Source organism: Rhinoderma darwinii, chromosome 4, assembly GCF_050947455.1.
Source record: "Rhinoderma darwinii isolate aRhiDar2 chromosome 4, aRhiDar2.hap1, whole genome shotgun sequence".
NCBI classification, from domain to species: Eukaryota; Metazoa; Chordata; class Amphibia; order Anura; family Rhinodermatidae; genus Rhinoderma; species Rhinoderma darwinii.
In genome coordinates, this window is record NC_134690.1 from 36,430,788 (window position 1) to 36,457,652 (window position 26,865).

General features: G+C 45.6%; 1 protein-coding gene across 1 annotated transcript in view; it reads right to left on the reverse strand.

The window, feature by feature from the left end:
- Window positions 1–22,929, reverse strand: part of LOC142760399 (uncharacterized) — a 93,828-nt gene extending 70,899 nt beyond the window's left edge. The window contains exons 1-5 of the mRNA XM_075863585.1: window positions 22,662–22,929; window positions 21,989–22,199; window positions 12,426–12,644; window positions 3,706–3,744; window positions 97–147 (exon numbers count right to left, since the gene is read on the reverse strand). Of these exons, the coding sequence (XP_075719700.1) occupies window positions 97–147; window positions 3,706–3,744; window positions 12,426–12,643 (308 nt within the window). The 5' untranslated portion in view covers window position 12,644; window positions 21,989–22,199; window positions 22,662–22,929. The remainder of the gene's footprint in view (window positions 1–96; window positions 148–3,705; window positions 3,745–12,425; window positions 12,645–21,988; window positions 22,200–22,661) is intronic.
- Between the last annotated feature and the right edge of the window lie 3,936 nt (window positions 22,930–26,865).

Genomic DNA, 26,865 nt, shown 5'->3' on the forward strand with positions numbered 1-26,865 from the left:
CAGACGCCATTGACTTTTAATGGGTCAGCTGGGTTCCGCCGAAGTGTCCGTCATTTTGACAGGAAAAATATAATCCTTTTTGTTCTACAGACTTACGGTATTTCCTCAAGGGTAATCCAAAAAGGATCATCTCCATATCCTGATGGCCTGGAAGAGAAAATACAAATCCAGTTAGAATAACAAAACTGAAACCTACCAAAAAAATCATCTATCATATTTGGCAAGGATGTGGTGTCCGAGGCACAGTTAGCTCTGCCCACAGCCCGACCTGCAAGAAGCCTGTGAGGAAGGAGATGTGAGTGCTCAGTCTGTCTGTTGTTTGTGCCTCCATTTGTCTGTGAGTCTGAGTATTTGTGTGTGTATAAATTCCAGTATGTGGGTATGTGTGTCTTTGTGTGTGTGTGTGTGTGTGTGTGTGTGTGTGTGCGTGTGTGTGTGTGTGTGTGTGCGTGTGTGTGTGTGTGTCTAAGTGCCTATATATGTATCTGTATAGTGGCGTAGCTATAGAGATCGCATCGGTCGCAGCTGCGACCGGGCCCCCAAGCCTGTGGAGCCCGCAGGGCCCTGTTGCCACCCAGTGCTGACCGCTCTTCCAACTGTATTTGCGTCCTCAGGACGCAAATACAGTTCAGTGCAATGCTGGAGTCCTGCTCCAGTATTCACTGTGCCGCGAGCGGCTCGGCGCAGGCAGGCGCGATGTAGTGAGTCACTCACAGCACAGACCGGAGGAGAAGGATTCTCCACCCATCGTGGGAATGGGGATAGGTAAGTAATTATGTTATTATTTTTCTATTAGGTATGTACATATGGGGGCATTATACTGGGTATGGGAGGGGGGCTCATATGGTAGCTGCTGAGGGGGCATCATACTATATGGGGGCATTATACTGTATGGAACAGCTATGGGGGCATTATAATCTATGGGGCAGCTATATGGGGCATTATACTGTATGGGGGCATTATACTGTATAGGACAGCTGAAAGGGCATTATACTGTATGGGGGGCATTATTCTGTATGGGACTTCTAAGGGGGCATTATAATGTATGGGGGGCATTATACTGTATAGGACAGCTAAAGGTGGCATTTTACTGTATCTGGGCATTATTTTGTATGTGGCAGCTATAGAGGGCATTATACTGTATGGGGAGAATTATACTGTGTGGGGCAGCTATAGGATGCATTATACTGTATTGGGGCATTGTACTGTATAGGACAGCTAAGGGGGGCATTATACTGTGTGGGGCATTATACTGTATAGGACAGCTAAGGGGGCATTATACTGTATGGGGGCATTATACTGTATAGGACAGCTAAGGGGGGCATTATACTGTATGTGGCAGCTATGGAGGGCAATCTACTGTATGGGGAGCATTATACTATATGGGGCAGCTATAGGGGGGCATTATACTGTATGGGGGCATTATACTGTATGTGGCAGTAATGGAGGACATAATACTGTATGGGGCATTATACTGTATAGGACAGCTAAGGGGGGAATTATACTGTATGGGGCATTATATTGTATGGGACAGCTATGGGGGGCATTATACTGTACTGTGCAGATATAGGGGGAATTATACTGTATAGGGCATTATACTGTATGTGACAGCTATGTAGGGCACTATAGTGTATGGGGGAATTATACTGAATGGGGCAGCTATAGTGGGCATTATACCGTATGGGGGCAATATACTGTACGGAGCAGCTATAGGGGGCATTATACTGTATGGGGGCATTATACTATATGTGGCAGCAATGGAGGGCATTATACTGTATGGGGGCATTATACTGTATAGGACAGCTAAGGGGGAATTTTACTATATGGAGGGCATTATACTGTATGGGATAGCTATTGGGGGCATTATACTGTATGGGGCAGCTATAAGGGGGCTTAAAATACTGTATGGGGGCAATATACTGTATGTGGCAGCTATGGTGGGCATTATACTGTATGGGGGCACTATACTGTATGGGGGCATTATACTGTATGGGACAGCTATGAGGGCTTTATACTGTATGTGGCAGCAATGGGGGGCATGATACTGTATGGGACAGCTATGGGGCATTATACTATAATGGACATTATAGTGCATGGGGCAGCTATGGGTGTCATTATACTGTATGGGGGCATTATACTGTATGTGGCGGCAATAGGGGGCATTATACTGTATAGGGCATTATATTGTATGGAGTGCATTATACTCTATGGGGGGCATTATATTGTATGGGGCAGCTATGGGTCACAATATACTGTGGGGGCAGCCATGGGGGGGGGCATGATACTGTGGAGGCAGCTATGGGGAGCATTATACTGTGTGGTGGCATCTATGGGGCATTACACTGTGTGGGCAGCTATGGGGGTATTATACTGTGGGGTCAGCTATGGGAGGGATTATACTGTGGAGGCATTCATGGGGTCTGTCGTGCAAGGCGGCTGGGTAAGGTGTGCGCAGGGGTCTGGTGCTGTTAGGAAGGAGTAGGGGGTCCAAGCTGAATTTTTGCTCCAGGGCTCTTTAGCTACGCCCCTGTATCTGTAAGTGTATATATTTCTGTGTGTGCATCTACTACATTATCTGTGTTCAGAGTTATGACTGTGTGTTATCTGTGGTGTTACATAGGACTGCAGGTGATATCTACTACATTATCTGTACTCAAAGACTTATCACTGTGTGTTATCTGTGGTGTTACATAGGACTGCAGGTGACATCTACTACATTATCTGTACTAAGAGTTATCACAGTGTGTTATCTGTGGTGTTACATAGGACTGCAGGTGACACTACTACATTATCTGTACTCAGAAAGTTATCACTGTGTCTTATCTGTGGTGTTACATAGGACTGCAGGTGACATCTACTACATTATCTGTACTCAGAGAGTTATCAGTGTCTTATCTGTGGTGTTACATAGGACTGCAGGTGACATCTACTACATTATCTGTACTCAGAGAGTTATCACTGTGTTATCTGTGGTGTTACATAGGACTGCATGTAACATCTACATTATCTGTACTCAGAGTTATCACTGGGTGTAGAGCTGGTAGATTTTTCCCAAAAAATAAAATCTAGATTTTTGTCAATCATTTTTGATTTGATTCAAGATTTTCTTATTTTTAGGAGTAATTAAGGAATTACTGTGCATGCAATTCCCATATCTCAAAAAAAATACCAGGACACAATTCTTTACATTAGAGTTATCCAATAATATATATTGATTATCAGGATTGTCCCTCAGCTGCTACGTGTGATCATGCTCACTTATAAAAGGCACAATGCTGATAATCATCATATATATATATATTTGGCTCAGAGAATAAGAAGAGCAACTATGAGTGCAGAGGAACGCCAGGAACAACGAGAAACCACTTCCCAAAACAAGGCGTTAAGAAGGCAAAACCCTGAAGTAAGACGACCCTGTAATGAAGAACGTCGTTCTCAAAGAGCACAATTATAAATACTTATCATTCCTTTTACTAGCAAACCCGTGTAACGAGCTTTCTATACTAGTATAATATGTCTCTCCTAGATAAACACACTTAAATAATGGAATCTATATATATATATATTCCCATAGATGATACCGTATTATCGTCCTTTATGTAGACATATTAGCACTCACCCCGGGATTACTCATATATCATCTACATGGAAGATTCCTATATCCAACACTAGAGAAATAGGCTCATTATTCAATAAGATAATTACCAGAAATACACCTCCGTCTCCTCAACTTTCTTCCTCCAACTGTTTAAGAAATAAAAAAAAATACCAATATTACACATAATTGTTCTTGAAAGGAATATAAAATATACTATTGTTCTCTGTTATAATATACGAAACAGTCGATACAAGGAGGAGGAGTTTCTCATAGCAACCAATCAGATTGCAGCTTTTATATATGGTATATTTTCCCTGGGCTTTGATTGCCTGATGGGAAAACGTGAGTGGTGATGTCAAAAGGGATCCTACATAAAAACAGGGTTGTGTCTAGAACATTTTTTCATAAAGCCTCCACACCCCAGGAGGCAAAAGCCTTTTTCATTACTATCAATGCCTACTGCTTTCTGTGACTGAATAATACCCCCATACAGTGAATACCACCATACACTAACTGAATAATACCCCCACATCACCATACAGTTATGTCATTACAGTTTGATTCGTGGAGCCCCAAACTTTAAAACTACCACCAATCGAGGGACATCGGCTCTATCAAGTACAGCCGTCCTTATCAGGAACGTTGCATATGGTTTACTGTTTACTCAGGCACAGGGGCTCGTCCATATGATCTACTGTGCCTGGTACTACAGCTCAAGGCATCTCCTTCCTGTAAGGCATAGCCATACTCATATGTACAGGGCCGTTTCTGTGCAGATTAGACCCCAGTCAGACCCACACAGATCAAACATTCTAAGAATAGGCCATCGAATGTTAAATTCCAGGTAGTGAAGGGGTAACTTCCTTTGTGGTCTAGGGTATTAACCCCTTTGCGCAGCACAACGTAATAGCACGTCGTGGGGCTGAAGGTGATGTATCGAGGGGGCTCACGCGCTGAGCCCACTCCATATGCTGTGGGTATCAGCTGTGTATTACAGTTGACACCCAGTACTAACGGCCAGGAACAGCGATCGCAATGTTCCTGCCCGTGTAAACCGTCAAATGCTCCGGTAAAAAAAAAAGTTTAAAGAGAGGGAGCGGCCCCGTCCGACACCTCGTCTTCCTCCCACAACGCGATCGTAGGGTGCTTATGGTTGTCATGGCAGCCCAGGGCCCTAATAAAGGCCCCTAGGTCTGCTTTCACTCTGCCTCTGTTAAGCCCGTCCTGTGACAGGGCTTAAGAGAGGCCTGTAAAATCGACAATACATTGCAATACATGGTCCTAGGGGAACTAATAAAATGTGTAACAAAAATTTAAATAAAGAAATTAGTGAAAAAACAAAAACTTAAAAGATCAAAAAAGCCCCCTTTTCCCATTTTTCCCTCTGAAGTAATGTCAAAAATAAAAAAAATAAACAAAATAGGTATTGTTGCGTCTGTACTATTACAATATACGCTTATTGAACTTGCACGTGAACGCTGTAAAAAATGTAAAATTTGAAATGCCAATCTCTCTAAAAAAAAATCATAAAAAGTGATCAAAAATGTATATGTACAAAACATGGTACCAATAAAAACTACAGCTTCTCTCCCAAAAAATAAGTCCTCACACCGCTCAGTTGTTAAAAAGTTCTGGCTTTCAGAATGTGGTAAAGCAATTTTTTTTTTTAACAAATAGTTTTTAAAAAAAGTGTTAAAATATATAAATCCTATATGAATTTGGTATCATCGTAATCTTATTGAGCCACAGAATAAAGTTAAGTTGTCATTTTTACCGCATGGTGAAAGCCGTAAAAACAAAACCCAAAAAACAATGGAGGAATCGCATTTTTTTCCAATTTCAGCCCGTAAATAATTTTTTTCAGTTTTTCAGTACATTACTAGTCCTTCTTAAAGAATTAGAATATCTTAAAAAAGTTAATTTATTTCAGTTATTCAATTCAAAAAGTGAAACTCATATATTATATAGATTCGATATAACACCAGCAGATGACATTGTGAAAAGTATTCGGCACACTGAGTCGTAGGTAATGGATTCTTGACATTTTTATTATGTTTGATGCCAAGGGTTAGGTGCAACGTTTCGGTCAAATGACCTTCGTCAGGCACTATAAGTATACAGAATATTTATACATTGGTATATTAGCATCATATACGTACATTTTTTCAAAAGTTGAGTAAAACATAACGTAAGTAAGGAAAGTAAATAAATAAAAAACGAAATAAATCAAAGAACAGAATTGTGCATTGAAATATCACAGAATAAATCAAGCAAGAACAGTATGAGTGTACGGACGACATCCTTGTCCCAAGCACAATAACGTAATCAGGTATGCAGCAATATAACGAGTTCTTCATATAGGCAGCATAAACAGTTCCACAGAGGCTGTGTTTAGCAAATAGAGATATCCATACATAGCTCATTAAGGAAAAGACAGGGGTAAAGCAGTATCTCCTGTTGTCAAACAGGTACATCGCTAAGGGATTAATAAGTCTTTAAAAACGACAACTATGACAAACTATCACTAGTTACCTCCTCTAATATATTATGTTTGAGAAACACTGTCCCCCTAATGCAGGCTCTCCAAAGATATTACCTAAGTATAGAAGCATATATATCATCTACGTTTCCCCACATTTTAACACGTCTCTGGCACGGCACATAGTGCATCTATTGGAGACAGCAAGCAGAGATATTGAAAACTGTAAGATATTGATGCATAAATGATATTGAGAGGTTGTAGAACTTTTTATTATACAATATAGCATGTACAAGATCTCCGCCGCCATGCAATTCTATAACAAATGGCTGCAGCCGAGAGCCGACAGCAGGGATTCCCTTCACGCTCGATAACATATAGGCGTTACTAAGGACAGCAAGGACCAATCAGATTAAGGAGAGGCAGGGTTTGACAGGAGAGGACACGAGTGTCCTCTGATTAGCAGAACGCCCATGGCGTGACGTCAATAACCATACGCGCGCTGGGACACGCCCACTGCCCGCCCCGCTCAGGGATATTTAAACCTACGATAGATCCCCCATTTTAGTGCCAAAAAGAAGCGGAATTCCGCCATTCGTATCCACAGCGCCGATCGTCTGGACATACCAGAAACCAGGGTAACAAGGTAGGCTTGACAACAACTCTGCACTCAATACATTACAACTATGACCTGATGTTATGCTAGTTAGCACTAGACTGATAGCCTTTGCAGACCATGGAAGCCTGTCACACTTTATTACCACTTTACTACCATGTTATGAGGTTACTATGTTACCCTTAGCGATGTACCTGTTTGACAACAGGAGATACTGCTTTACCCCTGTCTTTTCCTTAATGAGCTATGTATGGATATCTCTATTTGTTAAACACAGCCTCTGTGGAACTGTTTATGCTGCCTATATGAAGAACTCGTTATATTGCTGCATACCTGATTACGTTATTGTGCTTGGGACAAGGATGTCGTCCGTACACTCATACTGTTCTTGCTTGATTTATTCTGTGATATTTCAATGCACAATTCTGTTCTTTGATTTATTTTGTTTTTTATTTATTTACTTTCCTTACTTACGTTATGTTTTACTCAACTTTTGACCAATGTACGAATATGATGCTAATATACCAATGTATAAATATTCTGTATACTTATAGTGCCTGACGAAGGTCATTTGACCGAAACGTTGCACCTAACCCTTGGCATCAAACATAATAAAAATTTCAAGAATCCATTACCTACGACTCAGTGTGCCGAATACTTTTCACAATACGATTGGGTTGGGACCCTATTCGTGCACCTACCTGGATCTAGTGCATTCCGAACCATTTTCCACCAGCAGATGACACACTGACTATGGAAACTTCACACTGGGCCGCAAGCAACTTGGATTGACGCCTCTCCACTCTTCCTCCAGACTCTGGGACCGTGATCTCCAAATGAAATGCAAAATTTACTTTCATCTGAAGACCGGACTTTGGACCACTGGGCAGCAGTGTTGGTCCACAGTGTTATATCAATTCCAGAGTCAGCGCAGCGTCTACCAGCACATTTTCGAGCACTTCATGCTTCCCTCTGCTGACAAGCTTTATGGAGATGCTGATTTCATTTTCCAGCAGGACTTGGCACCTGCCCACACTGCCAAAAGTACCAACACCTGGTTTAATAACCACAGTATCACTGCACTTGATTGGCCGGCAAACTGGCCTGACCTAAACCCCATAGAGAATCTACCGGGTATTGTCAAGAGGAAGATGAGAGACCCCAGACCCAACAATGCAGACAAGCTGAGGGCCACTATCAAAGCAACCTGGGCTTCCATAACACCTCAGCAGTGCCACAGGCTGATCACCTCCATGCCATGCCGCATTGATAACACCTCAGCAGTGCCACAGTCTGATCACCTCCATGCCATGCCGCATTGATAACACCTCAGCAGTGCCACAGGCTGATCACCTCCATGCCACGCCGCATTGATAACACCTCAGCAGTGCCACAGGCTGATCGCCTCCATGCCACGCCGCATTGACAACACCTCAGCAGTGCCACAGTCTGATCACCTCCATGCCACGCCGCATTGATAACACCTCAGCAGTGCCACAGGCTGATCGCCTCCATGCCACGCCGCATTGACAACACCTCAGCAGTGCCACAGTCTGATCGCCTCCATGCCACGCCGCATTGATAACAGCTCAGCAGTGCCACAGGCTGATCACCTCCATGCCACGCCTCATTGACAACACCTCAGCAGTGCCACAGTCTGATCGCCTCCATGCCACGCCGCATTGATAACAGCTCAGCAGTGCCACAGGCTGATCACCTCCATGCCACGCCTCATTGACAACACCTCAGCAGTGCCACAGGCTGATCACCTCCATGCCACGCCGCATTGATAACACCTCAGCAGTGCCACAGTATGATCACCTCCATGCCACGCCGCATTGATAACACCTCAGCAGTGCCACAGGCTGATCACCTCCATGCCACCCTGCATTGATAACACCTCAGCAGTGCCACAGTCTGATCACCTTCATGCCACGCTGCATTGATAACAGCTCAGCAGTGCCACAGGCTGATCACCTCCATGCCATGCCGCATTGATAACACCTCAGCAGTGCCACAGTCTGATCACCTCCATGTCACGCCGCATTGATAACGGCTCAGCAGTGCCACAGGCTGATCACCTCCATGCCATGCCGCATTGATAACACCTCAGCAGTGCCACAGTCTGATCACCTCCATGTCACGCCGCATTGATAACACCTGAGCAGTGCCACAGGCTGATCGCCTCCATGCCACGCCGCATTGACAACACCTCAGCAGTGCCACAGTCTGATCGCCTCCATGCCACGCCGCATTGATAACAGCTCAGCAGTGCCACAGGCTGATCACCTCCATGCCACGCCTCATTGACAACACCTCAGCAGTGCCACAGTCTGATCACCTCCATGTCACGCCGCATTGATAACACCTCAGCAGTGCCACAGGCTGATCACCTCCATGCCACGCCGCATTGATAACACCTCAGCAGTGCCACAGTCTGATCACCTCCATGCCACGCCGCATTGATAACACCTCAGCAGTGCCACAGGCTGATCACCTCCATGCCACCCTGCATTGATAACACCTCAGCAGTGCCACAGTCTGATCACCTCCATGCCACGCTGCATTGATAACAGCTCAGCAGTGCCACAGGCTGATCACCTCCATGCCATGCCGCATTGATAACACCTCAGCAGTGCCACAGTCTGATCACCTCCATGTCACGCCGCATTGATAACAGCTCAGCAGTGCCACAGGCTGATCACCTCCATGCCATGCCGCATTGATAACACCTCAGCAGTGCCACAGTCTGATCACCTCCATGTCACGCCGCATTGATAACACCTCAGCAGTGCCACAGGCTGATCACCTCCATGCCACGCCGCATTGATAACACCTCAGCAGTGCCACAGTCTGATCACCTCCATGCCACGCTGCATTGATGCAGAAATTCATGCAAAAGGAGTCCCGACCAAGTATTGAGGGCATATCCTGTACATACTTTTCAGTAGGCCAACATTTCGGTATTAAAAATCATTTTTTAAATTGAACTTATATAATATTCTAATTTTCTGACCCACTGAATTTTGGGTTTTCATTAACTGTTGCCATAATCATCAACATTAAAAATAAAATGCTGGAAATAGATCACTCTGTGTGTAATGAATCTATATAATATATGAGTTTCACTTTTTGAATTAAATTACTGAAATAAATTAACTTTTTGATATTCTAATTCATTGAGAAGGACTAGTATATGGTACTTTAAAAAGTGTCAGTAAAAAGTACAACTACTCCCACAAAATATAAATACGCCCTCACACCACTCTATTGACGGAAAAATAAAAAAGTTATGGCTCTTGGAAGGCGGGGAGTGAAAAACTAAAATGAAAAAGCAAACAATGGCTCAGTCCTGAAAGGGTAAAAGGGGTTTCTCATGCCATGCTAATAGTCCTGGTTTTGACCCATTAACCGCTTCCCGACATTTGACGTATCCATACGCCAAAGTCGGGTAGGGGAAGTATGGAGCGGGCTCAGGGTAACTAGCACCATCGCGCTCGAGCATGATCCCGCTAGTTTAACTGGTTAAATGCCGCGGTCAACAGAGACCGCAGCATTTAAATAATTAGAAAGAGGGGGGCGACCCCCTCTAACAGCTCATCACGCCCCCCGCAACGCAATTGTGGGGGGGTGATGGTTGCTACGGCTGCCTGGGGGCTTAATGAAGGCCCCCAGGTCCGCCATCTTTGTACACCTATTAAGCCTCCGGCAGGGCTTAATAGTGGCCTGTCACAATCACGATATACTGCAATACATTAGTATTGCAGTATATCGTGCAAGCGATCTAACGATCGCTGGTTGAAGTCCGCTAGGGAGACTAATAAAAAAAGTAAAAATGAGTTAAATAAAGTTTTTTTTTTGTGTAAACAAAAATAAAAGTATTAAAAGTTCAAAAAAACACCCTTTTCCCATTTTCCCCCTAGAGCATAGTAAAAAAATAAATAAATAACCATAATTGGTATTGCCGCGTCCGTAAAAGTCTGAACTATTACAATATATCATTATTTAACCCGCACAGTGAACGCCGTAAAAAAAACAAATTGTAAACGCCAGAATCTCTATTTTTTGGTCACCTAATCTCCCACAAAAAATGAAATAAAAAGTGATAAATGGTATTATTAAAAACTACAGCTTATCCCGCAAAAAATAAGCCCTCATACTACTTAATCAACGGAAAAATAAAAAAGTTATGGCTCTCAGAATTTGCTGACACAAAATACATTTTCTTTTTTACACTTAGGTTTCTACTTGTAAAAGTAGTAAAATATAGAAAAAACTATATATATTTGGTATCGCCGTAATCGTATCGACCCACAGAATAAAGTTAACGTGTTGTTTTAATTGCACAGTGAATTCCGTAAAAACGGCACGCAAAAAACAATGGAGGAATCGCTGTTTTTTTTCTTTTTCTACCCCACATATAATTTTTTCCCATTTCCTAGTACATTATATGGCAAAATAAATGGTGATACGAAAAACTACAACTTGTCCCGCAAAAATCAAGCCCTCATAGTACTATATTGATGGAAAAATAAAGACGTTATGGCTTTTGGAAGGTGGGGAGGAAAAAACAAAAATTAAAATCTGAAAAAGGGCTGCGGCGGGAAGGGGTTGAAGTAGGTTGGGCTTATATAGTATGGTATAAAAAATGAAAAACATTTTCAGGTAGTTTTTGGGGAATTACGATGGTAAATCATCCGTTGAGTTTAAATATTATTTGTGATTTGGAATGTAAATGTTGTTTTATACAACTCTGCCCATCACCAGGGATCCTACATTACATACATCTCATCCCGGTATTCTTCTTCATCCTTAGGCCCCATGCACACGAACGTAAAAACGCCCGTAATTACGGGCCATAATTATGGCACGTTTTTACGGGCCCATGGACTTCTATTGGCCACGGGTACCTCCCCGTATGCTTACGGGAAGGTGCCCGTGCCGTTGAAAAATATAGACCATGTCCTATTTCAGGCCGTAATTACGGCACCGGCAGGCCCATAGAAGTCTATGGGGCTCCCGTAATTACGGGTGACTACGTGTGTGCACCCGTAATTACGGGAGCGTTGCTAGGCGACGTCCGTAAATAGTCACTGTCCAGGGTGCTGAAAGAGTTAAACGATCGGCAGTAACTGTTTCAGCACCCTGGACAGTGACTTCCGATCACAATATAGATCAACCTATAAAAAAAAAAAAAGACGTGCATATTTACCCAGAACTCCCTGCTTCTTCCTCCAGTCCGGCCTCCTGGGATGACGTTTCAGCACATGTGACCGCTGCAGCCAATCACAGGCCAATCACAGGCTGCAGCGGTCACATGGACTGCCGCATCATCCAGGGAGGTCGGACTGGATTTCAGGAGAGGGACGCGTCACCAAGACAACGGCCGGGTAAGTATGAATTTCTTTTACTTTTTCTGCGGAAAGGGCTGTCCCTTCTCTCTATCCTGCACTGATAGAGAGAAGGGGCTGCCGATTACTGCAGTGTAATTTTGCAGCGAAAACGTGCCCGTAAATACGGGTGGAATACGGGTGACCAAGGACCCATATTTACGTCAGTATTTACGGGTGGACAAAAATACGGTCGTGTGCATGGGGCCAAAACATTTTCAGGTAGTTTTTGGGGAATTACGATGGTAAATCATCCGTTGAGTTTAAATATTATTTGTGATTTGGAATGTAAATGTTGATTTATACAACTCTGCCCATCACCAGGGATCCTACATTACATACATCTCATCCCAGTATTCTTCTTCATCCTTATTCTTTATCTTTTCCTCATTATTTCCCAACTCTGCATTCTCCTCCTCCTCAATCCTTGGCTCCTCCTCACTCTTCTCCTCTTCAATCTTTGTCTCCTCCTCATTCTCCTCTTCAATTTTTATCTTCTCCTCCTCAGTCTTTATCTCCTCGTCCTCCTTCACAATCTTCATCTCCTGATCCTTCTCCATCCTATTAGAGAATAAAAAAAGATAGTGAGAATCTAGGACATATTCTATAGACTTATTATTAAGGATCATTAATAACTACTGTGACCTTTTTTTGCCAATATTTTATACTAGAACCATCCCCACCCTGCACCTCAAAATGTACAAGACCTATTCATTGTTACTGTTGTGGAAGTCAATGGCTCAAAATATATTAGACTGAAATTTAGACGAGAGTTCCAACAGACACTCACGCCAGGCACTTCATCCAGCATCCTAATCAGGAGATTTCATTTCGATATGAGTGAAGAAGAATAAATCACACAGACGCTGCTGATATGCTCAAAATACTCCTCTGAGGTTTATTGCCAAACTCAATTATAATATCATTCAAAAGGGGTGTAGGCTTGAGGTTAACCAATCAGAGGCAATGTAACAATAAGGGTATGTTCACACGGCAAAGCAAAAACGGCTGTAAAATACGGAGCTGTTATCAAGGGAAAATAGCCTCTGATTTTCAGCAGTTTTTTATGCATCATGCGTTTTTTTATGTATTTTTTTAAGGACATTTTTGGAGCTGTTTTTCTATTGAGTCAATAAAAAACGGCTCCAAATAAGGCTCAAGAAGTGACATGTACTTCTTTTTTACGAGGCATTTTTTTACGTGTCATTTTTAGAAATGGCGCATAAAAACCGCCCCGTGGGAACGAAACACAGTTTTTCCCATTGAAATCAATGGCCAGATATTTGAAATTGTATCTTTAGCCATTTTTCGGGGCATTTACAGCCCAAAAAACTTCTGAAAATAAGCCGTGTGAACGTACCCTAACTCTTATTCAGCCAATAGCATACTATGAGAATATTTCAAATGCATTATTAGAATTCATCATTAAAATGCTGACATCAGAATTGCATCTGGAGGCAAGCATACAATAGAGTGGTGTTAGCTGCTCTTTCCCATAGAGGGAGTACATAAGATGAAGAGAAATAGTTGCACTTTATGTCCAGGCGTTCAGCCAGACAGCCATCTGAACATTTTGAAGGATATAAGAATAATACACAATAATAACATATTTTTGCAGACTCAAGCAGAACTATGTAGAGGAAAAGTGGAGAATAAATATCTTCGTAATTTGGCATGCTTGATAATTCATAATGTAATTTAATACAGAGAATATAAGAAAATTGACCAACCATCACATTACCAATACCCAACCTGTACCAGAACCCTCAGTACCCAGTCATCCATGCCCATCTTGTACCTGATACATGGATGTACATAGAAATATTCACACTCATATTGTGTTACCCATGACAGTATAATAATCCAGATACAGTAGCTCCATGTTAGGGCACATTCACACGTGGCTGAATTGCTGTTGAATTCCGCTGTGGACAGTCCGCAGTGGAATTCTGCAGCAGCCGTTTTTTACATTTCTTTCTATACATTTTTAGGAAATTTAGTTCAGACGTTGCAGAAAATAACGGTGCGGAAATTAGCCTGTGGTGCAGAATTTTCCCTCCGCAGCATGCTCATTACATTGCGGAGAAGAAGCGGAATTTCACTGCGGATTTTAGCCTTTGCAATGCAAAAACTGAAATCTGTGTCAAGTCCGCTGTGATATCTGCAACGTCTGAATTACCTGTCAAATATGCAAATGTTGGTGCAGATTCGTTGCGTGATTGCCCCAAATCTTCACCAACATTTGCAGCGGAAAAACTCTGCCACGTCTGAACATGGCCTTATAATGGTGTCATGTGCTATAATGTCCAGCACAAGAGTGTAACCCAACCCCAATAATATTCCTTATTCTAATAGTAGTCTTAATAAGTTTGCCTATGGTTGTGTCCTGTGTACAGAAGAGGCTGGACGCAGCTGCAGGCTTGAGGGAAGCCGACATGACCGTCCTGGTAGGGAAAGGGTTAATGTTAAGAGGTGAGGGAAAGGTGAAGGAGCTGAAGGAGGGACGGGGAGGAGCTAGGGGGGACGGGGGGGCCGTTACTGCGCTTCCCGCTGTTTCTCGGCATTGAGCCGGAAGCAGCGGGAGGAGTAATACACAAGAAGCAAAGCTCCCCGTTGCCCGGCTTTTTAGTATGGCAGAGGCCCTGATTTTAGAGCGGCTGCGTGCCGCTGCTGTGCACCACGGTCCCGGATGGCTGGAGGAGACCGTGGCTGCATTAACGCGGATCCCGGACGCCGTTTCGCCACGTCGGGCACGGCGTTCGGGGTCTGTTGTAAGGGACAGGCTCCCCTCCCCCGGCCCCCCTACGAGCATGGCTATGGCGGCGGGGGGGGAGTCGGCAACAACCGCTCCTGCGCTGGGCAGGCAGAGAGCGGTAGCAGGGGTGACGGCGATGCAGGCTGTGTCGACCCGTCCCTCTCGGCGGTCCCGACCTCCAGAGCGCCTGAGTCCGGAGGTAGTCCCGCGGACACGGCGTCGCAGAGGGAGCCCGATCCCGGACGCTGCAGGCCAGGCAGCTGGGAGGACCGCCCCTTCCCAGGCCCTGCATCCTGGCAGGAATCCCAGGCCGCGACGGGGTCCGGCGGTAAGCAGGGAGTCGCAGGCCGGGCTCCCTGTCACCCCTCCCCCATCAGATGGAAGATGTCGAGAGCAAGGTACGGCCGCCCCGCATGGTGATGTTCCGGCCAGGGGGCAGGCTTCGTCAGGATCGTCTAGACGGACGACTAGATCTGCAGCGACGTCGAGGCAACAGGTCCGGTCGGAAGTCTGGGTCCCGGCGGTCGGGCGGCAGGTTGCCGGCCCATCGGTCAGCGCGTCCTCATCCCCTTTCCGAAGAGGTCGTTGGGAGGGACAGTCGTCGGCGAGAGAAGAACTGGAGGAAGGTGAACTGGACGTCTATCGTCGAGGTCAGGATGGTCCGGCTGACGGGAACACAGCGCCTGTGCAGCCCGGTGAGTGTATAACTCCATTATTGTCTTATCCAGCGATTTTTATGTCGGGTGTCGGCGGGGGGGCTGCTAGCATAGCATCGGGGGCCGGTAGTGGCGCGGGCGGACGCGACGGAGCGGGTTTGGCAGATTTAGTGGGTTGCTTACGGGAGCTGGTGGGGCGCCTGGATAGGGCCGCGGCGCCGGTAGTAACGGAAGTGTCCCCTGCGGTAGTTTGGGAAGGCCCCAGGGAAGTGGGATCGTTGCAGGCGCGTCCTGTGGTGGCGGTTAGAGAGGCGGTCGCGGTGTCGGTGCAGACTGAGGCACAGAAGGACGGCGATCGAGTGCGCATGGACGATCGTGCTCGGGGGGAGGTGTATGTTTGTTTTGAGGGTCCGTTGGGGGCGCATTTAAAGCAGGAGGTGCGTGATCGGATCTGGAAAGATGAATATGTTGAAATTTTTTCTCTCTTGCCGCTGGCTAAATTCAATTTGGATAAGAGCAAGCGGGATGAGAGTAAAAAGGACGAGGAGGAACGGCGGCGGTATAGGCTTATCCCGCAGACGTTCGTTAATTGGTCGCAGGCGTTCGCCATATTGGCTAGTGTGATAGGGGAAAAGGCGCCGGAAAATTGTTCGGCGTTATTTTGTTATTTTGATGCTATTGGGGAGGCTCATAGGGCGTATGGGGGTCAGGCGTGGCTGCGATATGAGGAGCAATTCCGTCAGCGGAAGGCGGTTCGGCCGGCGATTCGGTGGGACCAGAAGGATATTGCTCTCTGGTTACGGGTTACGGCTCCGGTTAGGCAGCCCTTTCCCGGGAGCGGTGGCCAGGGAGGCCAGACTAGTCAGAGTGGACCAAGCGGCGGGGGAAAGGCGGGGTTTTGCTGGCAATTCAATGAAGGCCAGTGCAAGTTCGGGGCCACGTGCAAGTTCAAGCACGTGTGCTCCGAGTGTAATGGGGCATCACACGGGGCGGCAAAATGTCTGCGGAAAAAGAGGTCCGGGAACCAGCACGGGGCTGGTCAAGGGGGTGTCGCCGGTGAGGGTGGAAAGGATGGCCCCTTATCTAAATGAGTATCCGGATAGGGCGGCAGCTAAGTTGCTTTATGAAGGGTTTAGTGTTGGTTTTGTTATTCCTCCGCCTCCTTATGAGGTTCCGGTTACGCGGAGAAATTTAAAATCGGCTTACTTGCATGCGGAAGTCGTGTCGGAAAAGTTGTTAAAAGAAGTTTCGTTGGGGCGCATGTCGGGGCCATTTGTGGAGTCGCCGGTGAAAGATTTAGTTGTGTCCCCTTTGGGTATTGTCCCTAAACGCGAGCCCGGAAAGTTTCGTTTGATTCAACATTTATCGTATCCCAAAGGTTCGTCGGTAAATGACGGGATTGATCACGAGTTGTGTTCCGTAGTTTATACCTCATTCGATAAGGCGGTGGGGTTAGTGCGGGCTGCGGGTCCGGGGGCGCTGCTAGCAAAAACCGACATCGAGGCGGCGTTCACGTTGTTGCCGGTGCATCCAGAAAGCCAACGGCTGTTGGGTTGTTTTTGGAATGGGGCCTTTTACGTGGATCGGTGCCTTCCGATGGGGTGTTCTCTTTCTTGTGCATACTTCGAGGCGTTTAGTAGCTTCGTGGAGTGGGTAACGAGGGGAGTATCCGGGGTCGATTCGTTGATCCATTACTTAGATGATTTTTTGTGCGTTGGCCCGGGGGGTTCGCCGGTTTGCGGTAACTTGCTTCATGCCCTGCAGAAGGTGGCGAGGGATTTTGGGATCCCTTTGGCGCCGGAAAAAACGGAGGGCCCGGTAGCGACGATTTGTTTCTTGGGAATCGAAATTGACTCGGTGGCAATGGAGTGTCGGCTCCCGGCGGATAAGTTGGGTGCTTTGAGGCTGGAGGTGCGACGGGCTTGTAGAAGGAAGAAAATGTCGCTGAGGGAGCTTCAGTCGCTGCTGGGGAAGTTGAATTTCGCCTGCCGGATTATGCCGATGGGGAGGGTGTTTGGTAGAAGGTTGGCGGCGGCAACGGCGGGAGTGCGGGCGCCGCATCATTTTGTGAGGCTCAAGGAGGAGCACCGAGCTGATCTTCAGGTTTGGGATGACTTCTTGGGCCAGTACAATGGTCGCTCGCTATGGATGGCCCCAGCGCAGGATACGAGTGATCTGAATATTTTCACGGATGCGGCTGGGGCGGGTGGCTTTGGAGCTTACGGGGGAGGTCCGTGGTGCGCAGGTCAATGGCCGGCTAGCTGGGTGTCCAGTGGATTGACGCGGAATCTGGCCCTGCTCGAGCTGTTTCCCATCGTGGTGGCGGCTACCATTTGGGGGGACAGGCTCAGGGATAAGAAGGTCCGTTTTTACTGCGACAACATGGGGGTGGTGCTTGCCATTAATAACATCACGGCGTCCTCTCCTCCGGTAGTTCAATTGTTGCGACATTTAGTGTTGGTGTGTTTGTCGCTGAACGCGTGGGTGGTGGCGGTGCATGTCCCGGGTGTACGGAATTGTGTTGCTGATGCTCTTTCTCGCTCGCAGTGGGACCGGTTTCGGCAATTGGCCCCGGGAGCGGAACGTCTCGGTTTGGCGTGTCCGGATCATCTATGGGATCTGGTATCGGTCCCGTAGAGCAGCTGTTACAAAGGTCTTTGGCGCGCACGACGTGGAGGGCTTATGCTGCTTGTTGGAGGCAGTGGGAGGAGTGGGTAAGAGAGTTGGGTGATGTTAATACGGATAGAGACAGGTTGGTGGCACTTTTGTATTGGTTAGGGGATGCCTGGGAGGGGGGGTTTTCAGTAGCGAAGGTGAACCGGTTTATATCCGCGGTGGCGTTTGGGCTTAAGTTGCGGGGCTTGCGGGATGTATCGAAGGAATTTCTGGTATCGCAGGCTTTGAAGGGGTTGCGCAGAGGTAGGGTGGAGGCGGATAGTAGAAGGCCGGTGTCGTTTGCTTTGCTGGGCTTGTTGGGCGGTTCATTGGCATCGGTATGTCGTTCTTCAGATGAAATGGATTTGTTTCGGTTGGCTTTCTCGTTGGCGTTCTTCGGAGCATTTAGAATAGGTGAGTTGGTGTCGCCAAGTACTAAACAGGCAGGGGGGCTGAGATCTGGGGAGGTGAGCCTTTTTGCAGATCGGTTGGAGGTATGGTTGCGTAGATCAAAAACTGACCAATTAGGGAAGGGAAAACTGATAGTTTTGTTCGCTCTCCCGGGGTCGGTCATGTGCCCAGTAGAGTGCATGCGGGGTTTTACAAAAAACAGGGGGTCTCCAGATTTGCCTTTGTTACGTCATGTGGACGGGTCGTTCTTGTCCAGGTTTCAGTTTGGAGCTGTTTTTAAAAAATGTTTGACGGCGGTTGGGGTTGCGGCAGGCTCATATTCATCTCATTCCTTCCGGATTGGCGCAGCAACGGAAGCAGGGCGCTGGGGGTTGGATGATGAGGGGGTGAGGCGTATTGGTCGTTGGGAGTCAAAAAGGTTTAAGTCCTATGTCCGCCCCCATATGTTGTAATTTTGTTGTTTATGCTTGCAAATGTTATATGGTGGTGCCTAACTGTGTTTTCCGTTTCAGATTCGCCTCCTTGTCTGGTGTGGTTGATGGGTCATTCGTACGTGCACTGGGGGGCTTTGAGGGCGGACGTCCGCCCGGATGGTCGCCAGTTGCGCATTCCGCGACAGGATGCGGTTGTGCATTGGCTGGGGTTTAGAGGTATGTCGTGGAACAGGGTGTTGGCGGAATTCCAGACATATGTGCGGCTTGATAGGGTTCCGGAGGTTTTAGTGTTGCACGTGGGTGGGAATGACTTAGGAGTCCGCCCTTTTCGTGAGTTGGTGCGGGATATCAAACATGATTTGTTGTGTTTGTGGGTATCTGATCCCAAGTTGGTGGTAGTGTGGTCGGACATAGTCCCAAGGAAGCATTGGCGGTTAGCTAGATCGGTGGAGAGAGTCAATAAAGCTCGGATAAAAGTTAACCGGGCGGTGTCCCGTTTTGTGGCAAAGAACGGGGGCATTTGCGTGAGGCATAGGGATTTGGAGTCAGGATTGGGGAATTTCTGGAGGAGTGACGGGGTTCATCTGACCGAGGTTGGCATTGATATTTGGAGCTTGGCTATAGCAGAAGGCATAGAAAGGGCGGTGGTGGTGTGGAGGAACTCACAGGCTTAAGGTGGTCAAGGCCTGTTTCGCGGTGGCGGGGGGAGTCCTTGAGGCCAGTCAGTACAAAATGGTGGGGGGGTCGCATCGGGGGTATGCGTCCCCCAAAAAAGGTACATGGTTGAAGACTTCATCGGGTGTTATCCCTTTGAAGTGGTCTTCTGGTAGAAGGTATGTCACTTGAAGGCTTCATCGGGTGTTATCCCTTTGAAGTGGACTTCTAGTGGTCGGTATATCACTTGAGGGCTTCAACGGGTGTTATCCCCTTGAAGTGGACTTCTAGTGGTTGGAGCCATCTGCAGAGGTGAACGGTGCTTCCGAGCTGGTTTACGGCTGGAGGTAATTAGTGGTTTGCAGATGGCTAATTCGGTGTGTTCTTGAAAGGAACATCTGAAGGGGCTTCAAGGACTTCCTCTGCTCGGGTTAATGTTAACGTTTAATTGTTATTTATGATTCTGACCCATGTTGGGTCATGTGAATTATTAGGAGGAATTCTCTGGTGGATTCCTAACTAGTTATCCGAATGTTTCGGATTTAAATTGTTTTTATAAAACTGTGAAATTAATAAACGGCTGCTGTGGCCATTTCACATCCAACCTCGGTGTCATGTGTCGTTACTAAATGGGGGTGGGGGATAGTATGGTTTAAGGTTAACACACGACTCTACCTAGGCAGGTCAAGAAGAGGCTGGACGCAGCTGCAGGCTTGAGGGAAGCCGACATGACCGTCCTGGTAGGGAAAGGGTTAATGTTAAGAGGTGAGGGAAAGGTGAAGGAGCTGAAGGAGGGACGGGGAGGAGCTAGGGGGGACGGGGGGGCCGTTACTGCGCTTCCCGCTGTTTCTCGGCATTGAGCCGGAAGCAGCGGGAGGAGTAATACACAAGAAGCAAAGCTCCCACCCTCCCACCCTTGTTTTGTTACTCCTTAGGTCTTCTGTACGTCCGTATATGAGCGTTGTGTTTTATTTTGTGTGTTTATTTAACATGTTTTTCTTTTTTCCGGAGTAGGTTCTGTTGTCATGGCAGCTGGCGGGGGGAGTCCTTGAGGCCAGTCAGTACAAAATGGTGGGGGGGTCGCATCGGGGGTATGCGTCCCCCAAAAAAGGTACATGGTTGAAGACTTCATCGGGTGTTATCCCTTTGAAGTGGTCTTCTGGTAGAAGGTATGTCACTTGAAGGCTTCATCGGGTGTTATCCCTTTGAAGTGGACTTCTAGTGGTCGGTATATCACTTGAGGGCTTCAACGGGTGTTATCCCCTTGAAGTGGACTTCTAGTGGTTGGAGCCATCTGCAGAGGTGAACGGTGCTTCCGAGCTGGTTTACGGCTGGAGGTAATTAGTGGTTTGCAGATGGCTAATTCGGTGTGTTCTTGAAAGGAACATCTGAAGGGGCTTCAAGGACTTCCTCTGCTCGGGTTAATGTTAACGTTTAATTGTTATTTATGATTCTGACCCATGTTGGGTCATGTGAATTATTAGGAGGAATTCTCTGGTGGATTCCTAACTAGTTATCCGAATGTTTCGGATTTAAATTGTTTTTATAAAACTGTGAAATTAATAAACGGCTGCTGTGGCCATTTCACATCCAACCTCGGTGTCATGTGTCGTTACTAAATGGGGGTGGGGGATAGTATGGTTTAAGGTTAACACACGACTCTACCTAGGCAGGTCATGACCCGGCACGTGTACTATCTCATATAATATGGATTCCGATTGAATGCTCAGAGTAAATGATGCATGGGGGTCATGTAACTAATACCATGTCAGAGGGGCTTCATAGTGACAGGCACGGGCTGCAGGAGGCCGCTGTGCAATAACGTGCCCCTTATACGCACCCCCTTATGTCTCTCTAACAATCCACCAGTAACTCTGAGCCATGAAACTCATCAGCACCGTCCCTTACATGTAATCTAACAGTAGGAAGCTGCTTTTTAGGTGACAGTAGGCCCCTTACCTACTGGACCCCTGTGCTACTGGGGTTTCCTACATATGGCATTAGGCAGAATGCCATATTTTAATCCTTTACCGCATTGTAATAGCATTTCACATTTAGCCGGTTATTCCTGCAAATGTCTCTACTATTACGGCACAGTGATGGTAATATACAGCCAACATCCCAATGCAATGGCCAAGATCAGAGATAACTCTGGTCTTGGACGTATAACCAATGCCAGCCCAACGGCACCCTCATGACGCGATCACAGGGTGACGGTGCGTTACCATGGCAGACAGTGGAATATTACATGGAGGAGATATAGGAAGAATAGAGGAGAGAAAGAGAAACAGTAGAAGAAAATAAAATACTCAACAGGAGCTGAACACAGAGCGGACTTACTTTACACCAACTACAACCCTCAACGGAGTGTCGGCTCAGCAGCTCCTTATATAATCTGAGTGATGTCATAATGTGCGGGGGCGGAGCCAACATTCACAACATTCCGTGACATCTTAAGCAGCAGCAAATATTATTTAAAGGGACAGGACCAGGCCGAGCAGCCAATCCAATTCTATATAGAGGAAATGTTCTCCACCTCGGCTCCCGAAACCTTGTAGATGAGGAGACAATGTCATTATTTCTATACAATGTAATTGTGGGGTTATATATACTTATTATAACACAGATATATCCCCGACAATCCCTCATATATCCCAATAATACAGAAGCCATAAATAACATAGCACTGGATTGTATGTACAAGGGAGGGGGGATGATGGGTGGATGATGGGTGGATGATGGGTGGATGATGGATGATATATGGATGATGGGTGGTTGGACTGATAATGGATGGACTGGTGGTGGATATATGGCCGGTATATAGGACAGTACATTATAAATAATACTACTATATAATACTTCAGTCATTTATGGACACGTTGCTATTCGCTGGATGAAGTGCGGGGACATTATATTATTTCCCATATAAATATGTATCCACTAGAGAAGTCTGGACGTGTCATTGTGTCGGGGGCGTCTTCTCAGCTCCTCCCATAATATGACATAAATTCACCTGATATAAGATATATAACTAAAGCCATAACTGTCTATATAAAAATGGCTGACGGCACCAGACAGGGACAAGTCCCCCGAGGAGACAGTTATAGGGACTGGGATCACAGTATTGGTTCCATTCATTTCCAGATGTTTCTCTGTGATCATCTGTAGCTCCATAGTGTCCACCATTCACTACACAGACAAGTATAAAGATGTCTCTGTATATAATGGGGAATATGAGCAGTCCCTGCCTCTCCTCCATGACAGCAGTCTAACAGAAATAGTTGTGTCCATAGCAACCAATCACAGCTCAGCTTTAATTCTGTAACCTGCACTGGGAACATGAGACGTGGACTCCGATTGGTCGCTCTGGTGCTCATTTACTTTTTGTTCTTACTGGTTTTTAACAACTTTATTAATCATTCTTCTTTTCAAACAACTGACAATTCCGAAATATAACACAGAATCCCAGCACCTTATGTATCATCATCCCAGAATGTGCCGGAAAAAGGGGAGACCTCCAGGACTGCCAAAAGAGCTGCCAAGTCTCCGGATGCCATGTCCTGTCTGCAGATAATCACATCTCCGGTTCATGAAGTTCTTCTCCCCTGTGCAGCGCCCCAGACAACGTCCTGATGGTGGCGCAGACGTCACAAGTTTGTCTACGGCGCTGTCCGGGAGTGAACGTACACGCCATCAGTGCCGATTTTGGTGAGACAATGCCATTAACTTGGCCACAAAAAACTCGCAGTTTATGCAAATTTTATATTGCAGTATTTTTTTATTTTTTTTTAAGAGTCTGAAATGTTTATTTCTATACTGTAAACAAGTGCCAGATTATCAGAATTTCTGGATTATTAGATGCCCTATTAAAGGAATTTTCCCATATTAAGATAAATACATGACTAGTATATACACCGTTACATTATTTTAATATAACATTATTACGACCGGAGGTCTCAGATTATCGATTATTGGATGAGAACAGCAAAGTATGCTGTAGAAATTAATAACAACTCAGAAAGACGACCGAAGATAAAACGTTATCACTTAGGCTAGGGCTTCACAACAACATGACGTAGTACGTGAACTGCGGTGCAATTGGTCCCTAAGGGAACAAAAAAAAGTTACAAGGGACTATCACTAATTTTTAATGTAATAATTGGTTCACCAGTTTTCAGCCCCCGCCCTTGTGAGATTTCAGATTACTTATTATGCCAATTTCTGGACTATTGGATTACAGATTAAGGGGGAGTTCCCACTGAGTTATTTGACCCGGAAACTGTGCCGCAAAACACGCCAAAAAAGCCTCCTATTGACTTAAATGGGAGGCGAATGCTTTTTTTTTCCCGCGAGTGGAAAAACTGGCTCGTGGGTTTGAGCGACAGGCCCTATCTTCGTGCGTTTACACCTCTGACGTCCCATTGACATCAATGGGAGGCAGAGAAAGCGTATTTTGCAGCATTTTATGCCCACAGTGCTCAATGGCCGTGGGCGAAAAACACCACGAAAATCGGCGTACAGGCAGAGGAAAATCTGCCTCAAAACTCCAAACGGAATTTTGAGGCAGATTTTCCTCCTGCAAAAAAACTGTGTGACCCCAGCCTAAAAGGAATCCTACTGTATTAGTAAATAATAGGACAGCGCATGATCTTTACTTTTAACTTCTTCCCGCCATAGCAATTTTTCAATTTCATTTTTTCATCCCCACATTACAAAAACCATAACTTTTATTTTTCCGTCGATATAGCTGTACATAGGCTTGTTTTCTGCGGAACGAGTTGTAGATTCTCAGGGCACTATTTTTTGTGCCATATAATGTACTGGGAAAAAGTGATCCCATATTTGGGTTTTTTTGTTTTATGGCATTTACTGTGCAGTAAAAACGTCAGTTTAACCTTATTCTGCGGGTCAATACAATTACGGTGATACCAAAATAATTTTTTGTTGTTTTACTACTTTTACAAGGAAAATAAGGATTGCTAAAAATAAAATTTGTTTTGTCGCCATATTATAAGAGCCAGATTATTTTTTTTTTCTATTGGTTCCATTTTAAAAAAAGGTATGAGACTTTATGATCACTTTTTACTTCATTTTTTTGTGGGAGATGAAGTGACCAAAAAAACAGCGATTGTCGGTGTAATTTGTTTTCCTTAGGTCATTCACTGCAAGGGTTAAATAACGTTATATTGTAATAATTCGGACGCAGCAATACCAGTTACGCTTCTTTTGTTTTTCTACATTGTGTTGGGGGAAAAATTAAATATGTAGCACTCGAAAATGTCCTGGTAGACGCTGCGCTGAATTGTTATAACACACTGGACCAACACTGCTGCTCAGTGTCCAAAGTCCTGTTTTCAGATGAAAGTAAATTTTGCATTTCATTTGGAGATCTCGGTCCCAGAGTCTGGAGGAAGAGGGGAGAGGAGTCAGTCCAAGTGTCTTGTGGTCCAGTGTGAAGTTTCCACAGTCAGTGATGGTTTGGGGGCCGTGTCATCTGCTGGTGTTGGTCCACTGTGTTATATCAAGTCCAGAGTCAGCGCAGCGTCTACCAGGACATTTCCCAGCACTTCATGCTTCCCTCTGCTGACAAGCTTTATGGAGATGCTGATTTCATTTTCCAGCAGGACTTGGCACCTGCCCACACTGCCAAAAGTACCAATACCTGGTGTAATAACCACAGTATCTCTGTGCCTGATTGCCCAGCAAACTGGCCTGGCCTAAACCCAATAGAGAACCTACCGTGTATTGTCAAGAGGAAGATGAGACACCAGACCCAACAATGCCGACGAGCTGAAGATCACTATCAAAGCAACCTGGCCTTCCATAATAGCTCAGCAGTGCCACAGGCTGATCGCCCCCATGCCACGCCGCATTGATAACACCTCAGCAGTGCCACAGGCTGATCGCCTCCATGCCACACCGCATTGATAACACCTCAGCAGAGCCACCGGCTGATCGCCTCCATGCCACGCCGCATTAATACCACCTCAGCAGTGCCACAGGCTGATCGCCTCCATGCCACGCTGCATTAATACCACCTCAGCAGTGCCACAGGCTGATCACCTCCATGCCATGCCGAATTGATGCAGAAATTCATGCAAAAGGAGCCCCGACCAACTATTGAGTGCTTATACTGGACATAGTTCTCAGTAGGACAACATTTTGGTATGAAGTCATTTTTCAAATTGGGATTATATAATATTCTAATTTTCTGACAGACTAAATTTTGGGTTTTCCTGAACTGTTCCCATAATCATCAACATTAAAAGAAAAACAATGCTGGAAATAGATCCCTCTGTGTGTAATGAATCTATAGAATATATGGAGTTTCAATTTTTGAATTGAATTACTGAAATAAATTAACTTTTTGATGATATTCTAATTCTTTAAAAAGGGCACAGTGAGGAGCTCATCAGTCATTCAGCATACCATGAGAATATTATAACAGATATTTTTATTTTATTTTTTTATTTCACAAAAAACAAAATACAACAACTAATGCTATTTAACTTATTTTAGTCCCCCTAGAGGACTTGAACCACCGATCATTGAATCACTTGCATGATATACTGCAATACTAATGTATTGCAGTAGTTCATGATCCGGACAGTCTCGCTCGCACGCATCTCGCTCTCGTGCGCTTTTTTTAGTTCAAACTTCCTTGGATGATTCATTTCTTATATATCTTCATAGTGGCCAGAGCTGGGCTGGGCTTTTATTTGCTTTTTTTGCAAAATTCCCTGCATATACAAAGACTTAACTAGTGAACCGCAGGTTTAAGCTGGCTGCCCAAAATATCAGGCAGCTGAATGTAGGGTGCCTGGCAGTCGGACTGATGGGGACCCTAGAGAGAAGGCTGTAGTAGTTTTCATTTCTGTGTTTTCAAAGAGAAGCACGGTCTGTATTGGCCCCGGTAGTAGTGAACGATCATATGATCGCCAGGAAGTCAGTAAGATTTGTTCCGGAACAATATGGTATGCTTTCAGGAGTCACTGCAGTTATCCCCAATGTTACACTTGTGTGAGAGATTTATCACATTCATGAGTCCGTGAATATGGTGAACACGGCAAAATACATTCAGCGCAACTCGCTAGGTCTGAGCTGACCGGTCATCTTTACTGCGAGTCCTTATTAATATTGGCCAACCAAATTTTAAATAATGTGGTATGACCTTTGGCGTCCGGTGAATCCTTCAGACATGCACAAGCTATTTAGGA